At 35.3% G+C, this 16,110-nt stretch overlaps 1 protein-coding gene across 2 annotated transcripts in view; it reads left to right on the top strand.

Moving 5' to 3' along the window:
- Positions 1–10,182: 10,182 nt before the first annotated feature.
- Positions 10,183–16,110, top strand: part of itga4 (integrin alpha 4) — a 35,191-nt gene continuing 29,263 nt past the window's right edge. The window contains exons 1-5 of one of the 2 annotated variants that reach the window (XM_051906849.1): positions 10,183–10,648; positions 11,421–11,533; positions 14,340–14,437; positions 15,723–15,852; positions 15,995–16,062. In XM_051906849.1, coding sequence (XP_051762809.1) covers positions 10,449–10,648; positions 11,421–11,533; positions 14,340–14,437; positions 15,723–15,852; positions 15,995–16,062 — 609 coding nt within the window. In that variant the 5' untranslated portion in view covers positions 10,183–10,448. The remainder of the gene's footprint in view (positions 10,649–11,420; positions 11,534–14,339; positions 14,438–15,722; positions 15,853–15,994; positions 16,063–16,110) is intronic. The other variant, XM_051906850.1, reaches the window with a different exon arrangement.

Genomic DNA, 16,110 nt, shown 5'->3' with positions numbered 1-16,110 from the left:
CCATCAAAGTATTAATTTAAGCCGTTTTGTTGCCAAAATACATTTGTCCAGTGCTTTTTACTTTATTAAAATAACTTTAAATGTAAAGTCTTTTGATATAAGATTTTGCACACTTTTCACTGTGAAATAATCCTTGGTTTTGTCTAAAATCCTTGGCTTTATCTGCAAACCCATAAACTTGTATATATTGTATATTCATTCATATTTTGAATTAGCTTTTATTTTTATTTATTCAGTTTTCATAGTAATTTTTAGTTTTAGTCATTTTGTTTTTTGCTTGTTCCTTTTTTAGCTTTTTAATGTTTCTTTTTAGCTTTTTTTTTTTTTTTTTTTTTTTTTTTTTTCATTTTTAGTCATTTTAGTTCTTCAACTTAAACTTAAGTCAACATAAGGCAATGTCTCTAATTTCCAATAGAAAAAAAAATAGATTTAAACATATAATTTTAAATATATAATAACACTGAAATATAAATACAAATTTATTTCATTTACATTTTCATTTACAAATAATCTCAATAATTTTTCCGACGTGGCTTTTCGCTTTTTATTCTGTTTTCATAATGTGAAAATGACAACAGACACTGAATAAGCAATATCCCATATTTGATTCTACTGGACTACACTTGTTTGTTTTCCTGAATCCTCCCACACATCTTTTCATCTATTTTCGCGGGGTACTTTAATAGTTTATTTTGTCTTTGTTTATCTCTATTAGCATCCTTTACTGTGGGACTGTTAGGGAAATACATTAGGCCACATGCCTTATTTTTATCTGTCAAAATGCAGGAAAAAATTTTGAATCAGTCACTTTTTTAAATTTAATATTTGACAGAAAATTCAGTTACCACAACCTCTGATGTAACAGTTATATGCAAGGCTGGACATTAACTTTGCTTACCAGCCACTGTGGCTAGTGGTTTTCCAAAGTTACTAGCCACTTAGCATTTTCACTGGCCACAATTGTGACATCGATACCCTGGGGAAAAAACTGCCATAGATATTTTTACTATTATCTCATAATTTGACCACAGGTATATTAGGCTGCTGTCACTTTTTAAGACCTGACACATGGATCCATTATACTGTTACATGTGCATTCTCTTTCTCAACTGTTTATGTTCACTTAAAACAACTGACTGTGTTTATGTGAATAGTCACCAATACCGGCTTTTTGACATTATTTTGTGTGTTTTTAACTATTTGAGCGCAATAAGCAGCGAAAAAAAACTCAGTTTAGTATTGAGAGGTGGCTTTATGTCCGCGCACTTTGGGTGTGAGCACAAAATCTGTGGGAATGAGTAAAATTTTGCGCAATACGCGCAATCCCACGCCAAAATTCAAGCCCTGCAACACCAACAATATTTATTCGTAGCAAATGAAATGAGTGAGTGAGGGGAGGCGGGTTTGTTTGTCAACTCACTGTCGTAGAGAGGAGAGAGAGAGAAAGTGCAGCTGGTATCGTGTATCTATACTGTGGAAAATGAGTATTAGAAGCGTTTCAGATATTTTGACGTTTTTGACAACGCTACATTGCACTTAGTTTATTATTTCAGATGTCTTTTTAAAAGACTGCAATTGAAAAATGTATGTATATTATATAGAAAATTGAACCTTCCAAAGTGGCTAGTAGGAATCCACTGCTGAAATCCTTGGTGGGTGTTAATGTCAAGCCCTGGTTATATGATGTAATAATGTTAAAGTTAATGCAAGGTATAACAGGGGTGAATAATACAGTTATGACTGTCAAAAAATCCCTTACGTCGATTCAAAACGAAAGCCAGTGATTGAAAAGTAATGATGACTAATTACGATCCCACATGAGAGCTCTGCCAGGCTCCCCAGCAGCGTAACGTCATAAGATTGAGATAGTTCTTATTCCCATGGCTGTGGTTCACATTCTCCACGGCTGTGCTCATGTGCTGATGGATTCAATTAGCTGGGCTGTATATGCGCCTGTGGACGATTTAGTGACCGTTTGTTTGCCCAAAGGGCCTGGAGTTGCCTGGATTTTTACATCCGGTTTTATTTTGCTTGATTAGTTTGTGTCACTGACTTTTTTTGAAATTGCTTAATTTTTACATAGAAGTAGTTACTCAGAAATGTTCTATGGAAATGCTGCAATGCTAGGCGGCCTGCTAAAATTAGTTAGGCCGGTGGTTCTAAGCTGGTGTGTTGCAACCCCAAAATTGGTTGCAAACAGAAAAGAAAAAAACAATGCTTTTTTTTTTTTTTTTTTTTTTTTTTGGACATTTGATGGTATATTTGTTGGACACTTGGTCCAGTTAAGAAGTTCTGATTTTGGGTTCAAAGGTGACTGTTTTAGAACACTGTTCAGAGGAGAAAGATTTAGAGATTTGAAACCTCCTGGGACACACATGCCACGGCCCACAGCTGGGGTTCATCTTTAGTGATAGCTCTGGGTGCCGTCACTGATGTTGCCTCTTATCATATCTCTCCTGAGGTTTTCTATCTTGACGTAATGGTGTTACAGTTATGTATCATTTAAGTATTAACTTTGTCTTTTTCCTGAAATTCATTTGAAGAAATAAAAATAGACACAAATGATGTAATTTTTGACCTGTAGTAGAGTTCAGAAAAATTGATCTTTAATGAGAAATTTAACCTTTTGATTGCAACTTTTGATTGTCTTCGCATTTTTAAATATTTCAAAATATACAGTTGATAAATGGCCAAGATATATTGCCAGTCAATGTGATCTAGGGAGACATTTTTGCCACTGAGATCACTGGAAAAAAATGTCCAAATTATCCTGAATAAACCCCTATTTACATTAAAAAAAGTTGTTACTTACATTTTTGATTTTTTTTTTTTTTTTTTTGTATTTCCAATCTAAATATATTTATATTGTCCAAAATAAGTTAAATATATATTACTCAAATACATTGTGTAATTTCAGTTTGGTTGGTTGGTTGGTTTTTTGCCGTTTATCAGTTTTTATGCCTCGGAAATTATTCCTTAATAAAATAGAGTGGATTTTTCATCTGTTGTAAAACAAACATTGTAAAGTTTGATTTAAATCTTTTGTACAGTTTCTTCATATGGAGGTCAGGGCTGTTGACACACAGGAAGTGCTGCATTGTTTTTGTGATTGTAAAAAATTTATCAAAACAAGGTTCCCAGTCATATTTTTTATGTTTACACTGGACCTCAAGAACATTTACATTATTCTTAATGTAAACATGAAATAACTAGAGCTCACAGTATAAAAAAAAAAAAAAAACAGGCAGCAAGTAACATCCTCTAAAATGTTTTTATGTCTCCTTAAATTTAGCCGTCAGTAATTGCGAGGTGATGAAGGTAGTGAGCTCATGGGGGGGAAGAGTTACTGGAACAGTAGCGGGGGAAGGAGAGAAGGTCTCTGTCCCACTGTGAGGCCACATTCTTGGCTCTGCATAGGTAAGAGGTGAATCCCATTAGCATTTCTGCTGATAGGAATATCTGCCAAGAACAGCCTCCTGCAGAATCTCTGATGCTTTAAGCCTCATTGTAGACTATCAGGCCAGCGTGAAATCTGTACACTTCATTAGCATTTTCGGCACTGATTTTGAATTTTGGAATGGATTTAAACATTCTAAAATTTGTTAGTAGATTGTTATTCAATCTTAAGAATTAAGGTTCCAAAAGGGTTTTTTTCACAGCGATGTCATAGAAGAAACATTTTTGGTTGTCTAAAGGACCTTTCAGTGAACAGTTCTTTTTTTGATGAAATCCGATGGCTCAGTGAGGCCTCCATTGAGAGCAAGATAATTAACACTTTCAATGTCCAGAAAGCTACTAAAGATGTATTTAAAACAGTTCATGTGACTACAGTGGTTCAACCTTATTATTATGAAGCGACGAGAATACTTTTTGTGTGCCAAAAAAACCAAATAATGACTTTATTCAACAATATCTAGTGATGGCCGATTTCAAAACACTGCTTCATGAAGCTTCGAAGCTTAACAAATCTTTTGTTTCGAATCAGTGGTTCGGAGCGCGTATCAAACTGCCAAAATCACACCCCCCAGTGGTGAACCATTGAAATTTCAAAACACTTGTGACGTAACGAAGTCTCTTTACTGAAATCATGTGACTTTGGCGCTCCGAACCACTGATTCGAAACAAAAGATTTGTAAAGCTTCATGAAGCAGTGTTTTGAAATCGCCCATCACTAGAAATTGTCATAAAGTCATTATTTTGTTTTTTTGGTGCACAAAAAATATTCTCGTCACTTTATAATATTAAGGTTGAACCACCGTACTCACATGAACTGTTTTAAATATGTCTTTAGTAGCTTTCTGGGCATTGAAAGTGTTAATTATCTTGCTGGCAATGCAGGCCTCACTGAGCCATCGAATTTTATTAAAAATATCTTAATTTCTGTTCCGAAGATGAACGAAGGGCTTACAGGTGTAGAACGACATGAGGGTGAGTAATTAATGACAGAATTTTCATTTTTGGGTGAACTAACCCTTTAAAGGTTCTTCATGGAACCATCGATGCCAATAAATAACCTTTATTTTTAAGAGTGTAGCAACTGTGGTAACACATCACAATAATGTCAATTTGTTAACATTAATGTTATTAATAACACATTTGTTATTAATCTTAATATTTTTTAATCTTTGTTAATCTCAGTTTTTTTTTTTTTTTTACTTAAAAAGGTGTTCTTCATATTTTTTATATATTTATGTTTTAGAAAAAGCAATATGACTAATTTCCATGCTATATTGTAAAAATATTCACAGCTAAAAGAGCATAACATTCTCAATATAGCACAGCCTTTCATACCTTATATTCAGGGCCTAAAATTAACACTCCCCAAGCGCCAAATGCAAGTAAAAATCGGCGTTGGTGAGTGAATAAAATGGTGTCAGTCGCCAATTGGCCAGTAACAATTTTTTATATTCTAACATTGCGATGTTGTGACAACATGAACATGAACAAACGTAAACTACGCTCTGTACAGTTGACGGGTCAGTGCTCATCACGAAAGTTTCAGCCTTTTCCAATGTAAATATTCAAGCGCTGGAACACGCGAAAGGGAATTTGTTACGCGCTGTTTGTTTGCGCACTGAGTTGGAAGTATAACATCTGAAGGGCCTGACCTGAAAGAAGCGTCTTTAATGGACAAATTCACTCAAAATTATGATTGAAAAAATGCCTGTCTTGGCGAGTGTCCTAATAAACATAGTCAGTTCTGTCTTAAGTGAACGCAAACTCAAAACGCATGAGCCATGTGTGCATTCAGTCTTAAAGTTACAGAATCCTAATAATCCTGCTACTGTCTGCGTTTTTAATGTTAACCAAACAACAAAGGACAATCTAAAATGTTGGTGTCATAACTGCTTGTTTTTGTGTCATGGCTGGTAAAAAATATTTTTGGCAGATAAATTTTTTAAGTCACCAGCCATTGGCAGGTGTGGCAAAAAATTAGTTTTAGGCCCTGCTTATAAAACTTGATGGACATTCCGATTTTTTTTTGGGGAAATCTGCAGGTCTTTCTGCAGATTTCCAAAAGGTCTGCAGGTTTGCAGGTCAGGAGCATGATACAGTGCGGGCCAGCTTATTAGCGAAGCTACTTTTCTATGGCAGCTCCAGAGACTTCACTAGGGTCACGACGTGTTTCACATAACAAGGACGTTTTGATGTTAAAGGCAATTCATCAAGCTTTACTTCTGCTCCCAGAGGCCATAACAGCACAGAGCAAAGAGAGAAAAATTACTTTTTCAGGACTCTTATCAGTATTGTACAATGTAATCCTCATTTTGTCTAAACAGATCCATTCTCCTTTCACTTTATTTGTAGGATCAGATAACATGCTCTCTGTGTGTTCCAAACGGGAGCTCTCCAAAAGATAGAGGAATTTGGGTCACGTTTTAGAATAACTCCACTCATGCGCTACTCTAATCTGCAGATTCAAAATAATCCCCTAATGCTGTAATAACCCTTATCTAATTTTGTATGGCTTTTATTCTCAGTATATTTGATATTTTGAATAAGCACAACTGTAGAAACACATCTGGGCAGGGTTAGCAGGGACACTTTCCCAGACTGGTTGTGAATCACTGAAGGTCAGGGCAGTGGAGGAAAAGCATTTTAATATAATACCTAGCTATGGCATGAACTTCTTTATTCATAATATGTATTTTAATAAATGTACCTTAAGTTCATCTCCTGCCCTTTACTTGATCGTTTATTAAATATTTGGTCTCATTTGGTAATGGAGGAGATACAAGTGCTTAAATGTGAAGTGAGTCATTTCTGGTCCATTAACGCCTTTAACGCCATTAAGGTCCATAAACATTCCCCTGTCTTTAGTTGGACAAACAGATAGTCCTGCAATTATTTGAGCCATTGCGCTGGTTGGGATGTGTTATTTTAATATTGTTTATGTACTATATATTTAATAATGTTTTGAATTACCTTTTATTTTTATATGTTCAATTTTCAATTTAATTTTACATTTTAGTAAATTTGTTATGTGTTTTACTCTGTTTTTTTTTATATATATATATATATATTTCTATTTAGCTTTAATATATTTTATTTTTAGTAATATTAATACTTCAACTTAAACTTAAGGAAACATTTCTAATTTTTATTTACATTTTTTACGTTTAAGTTTTTCATCTACTATTTATGTTTTCTTTCAGCTTTATTTCAATTACCGAAAAAAATATTTAATAGTTTTAGTTAACAATAACAACACTGTCAGACAAACAGAGCAATGTTTTCATGGCACTATACAGGGTCACTTTCATATATGAATAGCTTACTTGTTTTTGGATATTTTTAAGTAATTCAATATCAAAGTCAGTATCAAAACAGATATGCAAATTCACTGCAAATCTTCAGCAGACTTTCCCCTAAAAAAGTAATGGAAAGTCTGTTTTTTATGAACTGATATAGAGGGGAGTCTCAAAAAGTGAAGTTGTGAAATGCATTTAGCTGAATGTGGGAACCATATATGTATACATACCGTATTTGTGCATGTGTTTTCCATGCTTTGCACATGGTGTCTTGTGCAAACATCAGCAGTATGCACTGAACCATGCAAAATACGCATGAAGAGTTAGTCATCCCGTCTTTGACCTTTGGCTCTTTTTTATTCTCTTGCACATGTTAGAGAATTTAACAACTATTGCCCCTCTAAAAATTCATTTCATTCCATTTCTCTCCTTTTTTTCAGGACCTCCCAGAAGTTTCCACAAATCAGTCCCCTTATGTCCCCCAACACTCTCTAAGAATTGTTTGTTTATCCAAAAACAGATTTCATAAACTCCTTCAGAGTGAAGATATCAGAGCCACTCTCTCAAACAGAACAGATTTTCTTTTCAAGCATTTAGCTGTCAGCAATGATAAATATGAAGTGTGTAATTGCTGCACTTCTACTGTAAATTTCAAAAATAATGATTGTTTTCAAAAAGGTTTTCCCAAACACTATTTGAAATTGGTTAAACAAATAGCCACTGTTGCATCAAGCTGATTGGTCCAGTCCCAACCAATACACTACAGAGAAAGAAATTCATTTTGAAAGAAATCAATACTTTTTAATTAAAAGATGCATTAAATTGATCAAAAGTGACAGTAAAAACATGTATAATGTTACAACGTTACAAAATATTTATATTTTAAATGCTGTTCTTTTGAAGTATCTAATCATCAAAGAATCCTGAAGAAAAAAAAAAAATTCAGTTTCCACAAAAATATTAAACAGCAAAACTAAATCAGCATATTATAATGATTTCTGAAGGATCATGTGACACTGAAGACTGGAGTATGATGCTGAAAATTCAGCTTTGAAGTCACAGAAATAAATTACATTTTAAAATATATTCAAATAGAAAACTTTTTCGTTTTTATTTTTGGTCATAAATGTTGTGTTAATAAGCACGAGATTTCTTTCAAAAAACATCTTACAATCCCCAAACTTTAAATGGCAGTGTAGATGCCGTAACTACACCATTATGCAGGCAACATCACCTTTAAGAAGTAATACAGAATAACCTAGTGAGTATTGCAGCTGGCTGGTCATTCATTGCCTCTCATTCTCAAAAACAGAGTAAGGGAGAGAGACAAGTCTCTCTTTCACACTTATTAAAGGGTCTCTGTGGATTCTTCCCTATGGAGGAAGGAGAGAGCGGCTGTAACTATTGATAGGTACTGAAAGAAACGCACACACAAACTGTGAGTCTCAGAGCAAAAAAAGTGACACACAAATGTAGTTAAAGAGACTTGATGATGTCCCAGGCCTCACACTGTGCTCCTTATCCACAGCACATGTGCGCTTGGTATTATCACTCAGAGGGGAATTGTGTCTGAGGCATCCTGGGACTCACACATTTAATAAGTGTGTGTGTGTGCGTGTGTGTGTGTGTACACACGCATAATAATCTGCTTTGTCATGGTCATAAGGCTCTCATGAAAGTGAAAAAGGATTTGTCATAGAAAAGATGGTTAAATAGGCTGATAGATTGTCAGACGAACAGACACTGAGCTCACACTGTGAGCTTCCACAAAGCTTTTAAAGAGCACTACTTTATTTGTGTACATTGTGCTGTAAGACATTACCAACTGTCCATAAACCCATTGCATTCCTCCATAATTGCTTCCATGACCTATAAATCTAATGTTTGTATGAACAAATGTAAGCACTTTGTGTGAAGTCAACCATATAACTTGAAAAATCTTGTTGAAAAGTATTTTTTATTGCTACCCTTAAAGTGCTGTTAAAATTGACTTCCTCATTGTTTCGAAAAATATTCTGTAGGCTATGTGACAAAATAATAATGGCAATTTCAATAGTTTATTCACTCTTCAAATTCTTTTCGTTTGACCAAATAAAATCCTAGAGAGAGTGTTTTTAAGCCTTGATGTGGGTTTTACCACAAAACGTCTTGTTGTTTTCAAAAATGTGATTGTTATTCAGTATAGGCTATTGTAACCTTTTTTTCTTTAGGGTCAAAAAAATTAAATTCATTAAAATGATTAGTTAATTTAGAAAATGTTATTTCGAATATAAAATAAAAGAATGTTTAATTGCATTAAAGGTAAGGTAGGCAATTTCGGAGCTGCTAGCAATAGCAAGCTAGCTTTGAAAGCATTAGATCGGACCGAATGCAATGATTGGACAAGGTCCCCCTGTGGTAAAAATCAAGTTTTTTTAAATGTTGTTTATATGTCTATGTGGTGTTTTTAATATGCTTTAAGACAAACCATGTGCAAATTCATAAGTCACCATTGCTGAGTATTTTCTATTTAAAAATACTTAGTGCTCTGAAACAGGAGAGTCTCAAGAAAACATCCCGGTATATTTTTCTGTTCATATAAAAAACCGAGTAGATATAGATAGTATATGATGTGTATAACAAAGTTATGGTGAACTATATGCCTTTCTCCACTGATGTTCTAGGCATTTCTAAGGATACTGATTGTTAGAAGACAGCTGTCTGACTCGCGAACGGGAACATGGTTTGTGTAACATTAGCTACACATTATTATTAGCTGTTTGATAATGTAGTCAAGCAAAAGGCTAATCATATTAATTACTGTCATATGTCCGACGTTGTAAAAAGTGATAAATGTGCAGCGTTTACCTCAGTAAGCTGACCGAGTGGAGGATCTCTGAGTTCGAGTGAATGGAGGCGGGGCTAATTAGCATATTCATAGATCCGTGTATAATAAATGAAGCAAGGGTGTAGTTACATTCAAGCTACTTCAAGGTATGACAATTTTTTTCCCAGGAGAAAATGTTTAAATGTGTCATTTGGTGATTAAAGATGAGTTTTAAGGGATAAAATTATTGACTACAGGGGGACTTTAATATTTAGAGCTTCTATTAATGATCGCTATCAGGATGTGAAGAGAGTTTCAACCAGAATATCGAAAAGTGTTTATGAAAAAATTGCCTACCTTTTAAATTGTTTTATTCGTGAATTAGATTAATACAATAAATTATAGCAAAATAAATAAATAAATAAATAAATGAGTAAAATTAAAAATCCAAGTAAATAATCAAATCTGGTCAAGTTACAACGTGTTTTATCAGTTCTCCTACTTTTTTGAGGTATTCAATGTGGTTTGCGGCGTCAAACAGAAAATATGACGGTTAATACATGTGTTCTTCATCATTTCCTTTATCCAGTGTCTGGAGACCGTTAGAGCTAGTCAGAAGTATCCGCTGTCCGGCGCTCTCAGCGCGGTCACGCCCCTGCAGCGCGCTGCTCTCACTTCAAAGGCTTCCCTTTACTCAGAGCGGTGTGACGTCATGAAACGAGAGGCGCGCTCGAGCAGATGAGATGAGGGAGCGCAACAGGCGAGCGCACATCGCGAGCTCACAACTACAATGACAACTTCCTGATGCATTGAGAAAAAGTTTTTTTCGAACTTTTGCACTTTTGTTTTAAGGCAGTATTGGCTCTCCTCTGTGTTCTGTGTGTGGTGCTATGACTGATGACGAGATGATTTCATCACAACTCACTAGAGATTTACTGAGGTGGAGATTTGTAGTTTGGATCCTGTGGTACCTGTTGATTCTGTGTGATTCCTACAATCTGGATGTGGAGCATCCTTTAGTTTTTAATGGACCCAATGGATCATTATTCGGATACTCGGTTCTGCTTCACCAGCATGCTGATGATACATGGTGAGTGCTTCAAACATGCATGTGAAGTTTTCATATCCTAAGTCAAGGGCGCGTGAGTCAGTTTGAGAAATAAACTAATATTTACCCCCTGAAAGATTTTGTTTATTTCTGCCTAGTATGTTTTCTATTTAATGTCAAGTACTTACATTGAATCAATTAAATAACACTGAATAATTTAAAATAATAGTGAATAATTATGGAATTCACCTTTACAATCAAAATTAAACCTCGGATAGCATATTTAATACAAATGTCCAGTGTCTGTTAGCTGTCTACTACAGACACAGCATATTTCAGTCACAATTTGTGTATTTCTAATCACTGTTTCAAGAGTTGTTGGGAGTGGTTCATCACATTCACATTATTAATAGTTTTTAATTCAGTGTCACATTCTGAAATGTTGAACTAACCAAGATATGCCTTGTGGAATATTGTGAAATGTTGCAAAAGAACTGTATATCTGAGACAGTTTATTTTGCCCCTAACTCGGTTCATTTTTGACCCTGAATTCATGTTTGTAGAATTCTAAATCTACAATTTTGCTAATTCTTTGCAATTATTATAACCCTCTGCTTTTATGACCAATTAATAATTCAGAGACTATATGAAATATTCATACTTAAATTCATTTGTAACTCTGCAGGACCATTTATAATGAATCATTCCTTCTAAAATCTTGACGTTGGTTACAAATGGTCACAAAATACACTGCATGCATAAACTACCGAGCTACAAGTGGTAGACTGTATTTATTGTCATATTTATTGTTAAGGCTGCTAGTTGGAGCACCTGTGGCTGATTCCAGCTTTTATCCCAATACCAAAAATCCTGGAGCCATCTACAACTGCAGTGTGTTGAACTCCCAATGTGAGCAGCTCCATGTTGGTAGGTTTTCCCTCTATTACCTTCAGAAGTCCAGCTTCTCTTGAATTGTCTTTTTCTGAATGGCAGAGGTTCAAATAATGTTCTCGTTGAAGTTGATGTGGGCTCCAAAAGTTCACCAAAGCTTAACAATCCCATTTAAACCCAGGATTTTTTCAGATGTTTTTGCTTCTCAAATCATGCTGGAGAACATGATCATCAGGCTTTATTCATGTGAGCTCTAATGCTGCTGTCATTGAAGCTAAAGGGGGATAAACCAAATAACAAAACCAAAAACATTCTGAATTCCTGGACCTTTTTCCAATTAATCTTTTCACTGAGATTGGTATACTGATATTGCAATTAAAAGAAAGATTTCCACTTGTAGTCTCAGACAATACAGTATATAAATTAGTTAATGGCACTGAATGTACTTTAACAATCCGTTAAACATTTTACTTAGTGTAACAATGCTCTCCTTCTTCCTCCCTCTTTCTTCCTCTTCTTTGTCCTTCTGTTTGTTGTTGACTAACTCTGAACAGTTGAGCATTTCAATTTGACCACGTTACACCGTTTAGACTTCACACTTCTGAATTCACTCTGACTGAACTCGTGTGCTTTCTAGACCCCTGGCTGTGAAAACGTCCTGTGAATGAATTCCCCATGCGGGGTCAGCCAGACTGTGGAGAGTTTCCTCCTGTCAGGAAGAGGATGCTTATACTCCCTGCCCGAAACAAGGGATGGGGGATAGTCTTCTTTGTAGGTCAAGCTTACAGGATATATATAGCGCGCAAATAAAATGCAGTTAAACAAACTATTTTCAAGCCATGCTGGGTTGGAGTGCAACCAAGTTTCATAACTGAGTTCAGTTGATGTGTCTGAAAAGGTTTCGTTATTAGTGGCGTTTGCTTAGGCGAGTATCACTATTTTTATTGCTCATATTTGAACAAGTATGAACAACCCTTAGACATAAGTATCAAATTTAGCATGTAATTCACATCGCTCGTCTTTCTGCTATACACGTTAATCGGCTTATACGTCGTGTGCGGTTGCTTTTCTAAGCAATCAGGCGTACGAGTTTCATAAAATGGCTTAAAAATATATACAGTCAAACCAAAATTCATTCAGACACCTTGAACATTTCATTCATTAATACAGTTTATATAACGGTTAGTTCCTGTCCTTGATTCTGATTGGTCAATAGCTGTTTTATTCACGATAAAACGCGGCTATGACTGATTCACCCAACGATTCTGTGTATCACTACATAACACCCTTAGCAACCACTCTTAGCAACGTAAACTGTATGTTCTCAATTGATATTGTTCATTGAAGCTTACTGTATTATGTAGAAGAGTGTTGTAAGAAAGAAATCGAGTAAGCGAGTTTATTACCTGCATTCAGATTTAGCATTTTCCTTCAGATCAGTTCTATGTTCGTAATAAAAAATCTGTTTAAATGTCCGATGTATTATCTTGTCCTTTTAATATTTAAGGGGTTTTCCCGTGACTGACAGCGCTAGTCAAAGCATTTGTCAGTTGCGTCTTGTTCTGTGTTCACAACAATTCAGTCTTTTCAATGTAAAAGTCTTCGTTACTGACTGACACACTCATAAAGACAATCTTTGCTGCCATCTAATGGCGTAATAATGAACCTCTGTTGCTGTTCATGGTCAGGGACTATTTTTTCCGGCGGAAGGAAGACTGTAGTGAAGCTTTACTTCATGAAAGTTGCATTGATACATATTTTAGCCTTTAATATTTGTATTGCGTGGTAACCGTTTTATAAAAGCAATAAGGTACTCGAGGCTAGTGCTGTATCGTGAATAAGTCACGCTTCTCCGCTTCGCATCGTGCCTAACAACGCCCCTTCAGCTGTGACTTATTCACGATACAGCACAGCCTCTCGTACATTATTGCTTACTTATTCACCTTAGTTTAAACAGTGGTAATAAAATATGACAAGATCTCAGAGTTAAACTGTGTCAGAAAAAAATCATCTTAATTATGTCAGATAACATTTAAGCAAAACATGGTCAGGTCAAAGTGTCTGAATAATTTTTGGTTCCAAATTTTTATCAGTTTTACTGGTAGTCCACACCACAAAACCACACACATTTTCCTTAAATGTCGACCACTAGATCTCAAGATCTAATTGCTGTTAACAATCTTAAAGGCCCATTCACACCAAGAATGATAACTATAAATATAACTATAATGATAACTATATTAGTGTCCAAACCAATTTTGTTTATTCTAAGTGCGCTGCAGTTTTGTCATCTGATGCTTTAAAGTAGGATGGATTTTGATTGGCTGTCAATGTTTTTATCGCTCTTTAGCTGGAAACATTTTTTTCTGAAAGTGATTCCAATGATATCGTTTCTCTGTGCCTTTATCGTTATATTTGTGTTGTGGACTCTGCTGTTCTTTTATATTTAATGATTTTTAGAACTATAACTTTATCGTTACTGTTATCGTCTTTGGTGTGAGCAGGCCTGAATGGTAACAGTTGATTATGGTTTGGAATAACAAGTTCATTAGGGCATAGCTGGTGCTTTCACATTCTAACCATGTCTATAAAAAGCACAGTTTTTACATCATAGCATGATTCTTTAAGAGATATTTAGTCGCCTAGTGTTTGCTAGTTTCACCACAACCCTCTCATCCTGTGTTGTTTAGTGTGTGACCCACAGGTGTGAATTTGCTTGAGATGGAAAGCACTTATAACATCTTTGCATCGCTAACTTTTTGCACAGTTTCCTCAAAGTAAGCAGTTTAGACTCTTGATTGATTATATATTAATTTTGGCACATTTCACTCAATGATTTCAGGAAATGTAAAGAACTGTGGAAAAACCTGCTTGGCAGAGAATGATAACCAGTGGCTGGGTGTAAGTCTGTCCCGGCAGCCCTCAAAAGGCCATGTTTTGGTATGTCTTTTAGTCTTAACTGTCTTAATTGTGCTACCTGGTGAGTAAATGCATAACTATAATTATTCATTTTAAATGGAAAAATCCTCTGTTTGCTGCAGAGAGAAGGTGGGAAATGTTCATAAAAAACCAAGGTTGCACTTTATTTTACAGTATGTGCACTTACAGTGTACTTACCCAAGAAAGTTTTGGTTAATATAAGGAAACTACATGCGTTAGGTTTAGGGGTAGGTTCAGGGTTAGTACCTAGTTATTACCCAGTTATTGTAACTGCTGTAATAAGTACATAGTATGTACATTGGAAACAGGACTGTAAAATAAAGTGCTACCAAAACTAAATTATGATTGTTTTAGAGCAAACAATACAATTATTGGTGGATCACATGGACTATGTATGATGAGTAAATACACTGTCCGGCCCAAAAAAAAGTCGCTGTTTGGATTTTAATAGGCAAATACTTAAGAGTCTATGGATGGATCATTATTACAGTGATTATTATTTTTCTAGCATGTTATATGTGTGGCAACGGTTCTTTTAACCCTTAAAGATGGAGTGTGTAGCTTTTCATTTCTTAAACAACCATGTATTAAGATGTATCATGGCCATATTCCAGGATGACAATGTCAAGATTCATCAGGCTCAAACTGTGAAAGAAATGTTGGGAGGGAGCATGAAGAATCATTTTCACACATGAATTGGCACTGAACTTAACCTCAGTGTAAGTTTTTGGGATGTGCTGGAGGAGACTTTACAGAGTGCTCACTTCTTGCATTGTCAATATAAGATCTTGACCAAAAAATGATGCACCTCTCGATGGAAATAAATGTTGTGATGTTATTTCCATCAAGAGGTGCATCAATTTTTGGTCAAGATCTTGTATTGACAATGCAAGAGGTGAGCACTCTGTTAAGTCTCCTCCAGCACATCCCTAAGACTTTCAATGAAATTAAGGTCAGGACTCAGAGGTGCCAATTCATGTGTGAAAATGATTCTTCTGAACTATTCTTTCACAATTTTAACCCTGGTGAATCTTGACATTGTTATCCTGGAATATGGCCATGATGTGTCTTCCTACATGGTTGTTAAAGAAATGGAAAGCTACACACTCCATCTTTAAGTGTTAAAAGAACCGTTGCCAAACATATAACATGCTAGAAACATAATAATCACTGTCATAATGATCCATTCATAAGTATTTGCCTATTAAAATCAAATAGCGACTTTTTTTTTTTTTGGCCGGGCCGTGTATGTGTTTACTTGACTCTATGATGGTTTAAATTCTAGGCATGTGGACATCGGTGGAAGAATGTCTTCTACTCTAGTAAAGACAATCAGAACAAGCTGCCGCATGGTATTTGCTTCAGATACAGCCCAGACTTGAAACACGTCCATCGTATTATCCCCTGCTATAAAGGTACACATTTCAGTTACTGCTGTGTCGGTTGTATTGTGGTTCACAGGTTCAGACTCAGCATAATTACTTTATAGCACTATTTGAAGCTCCTTAGTGTCAAGTGTGCACCAATTTTCTGAAGGTTTTTTTTTTCTCTCTTTAGACCATCAAAGGAAGTTTGGTGAAGGCTATGGATCCTGCCAAGCAGGAATATCAAACTTATTCACAGAGGTATTCAGAGCTCCTATGGCATTTTGATTGAGCTGGCATTGAATTCAG

Source organism: Ctenopharyngodon idella, chromosome 9, assembly GCF_019924925.1.
Source record: "Ctenopharyngodon idella isolate HZGC_01 chromosome 9, HZGC01, whole genome shotgun sequence".
In the NCBI taxonomy this organism is placed as follows: domain Eukaryota; kingdom Metazoa; phylum Chordata; class Actinopteri; order Cypriniformes; family Xenocyprididae; genus Ctenopharyngodon; species Ctenopharyngodon idella.
The sequence above is the reverse complement of the archived record's forward strand: the minus strand, read 5'-3'. Positions and strand labels throughout refer to the sequence as shown.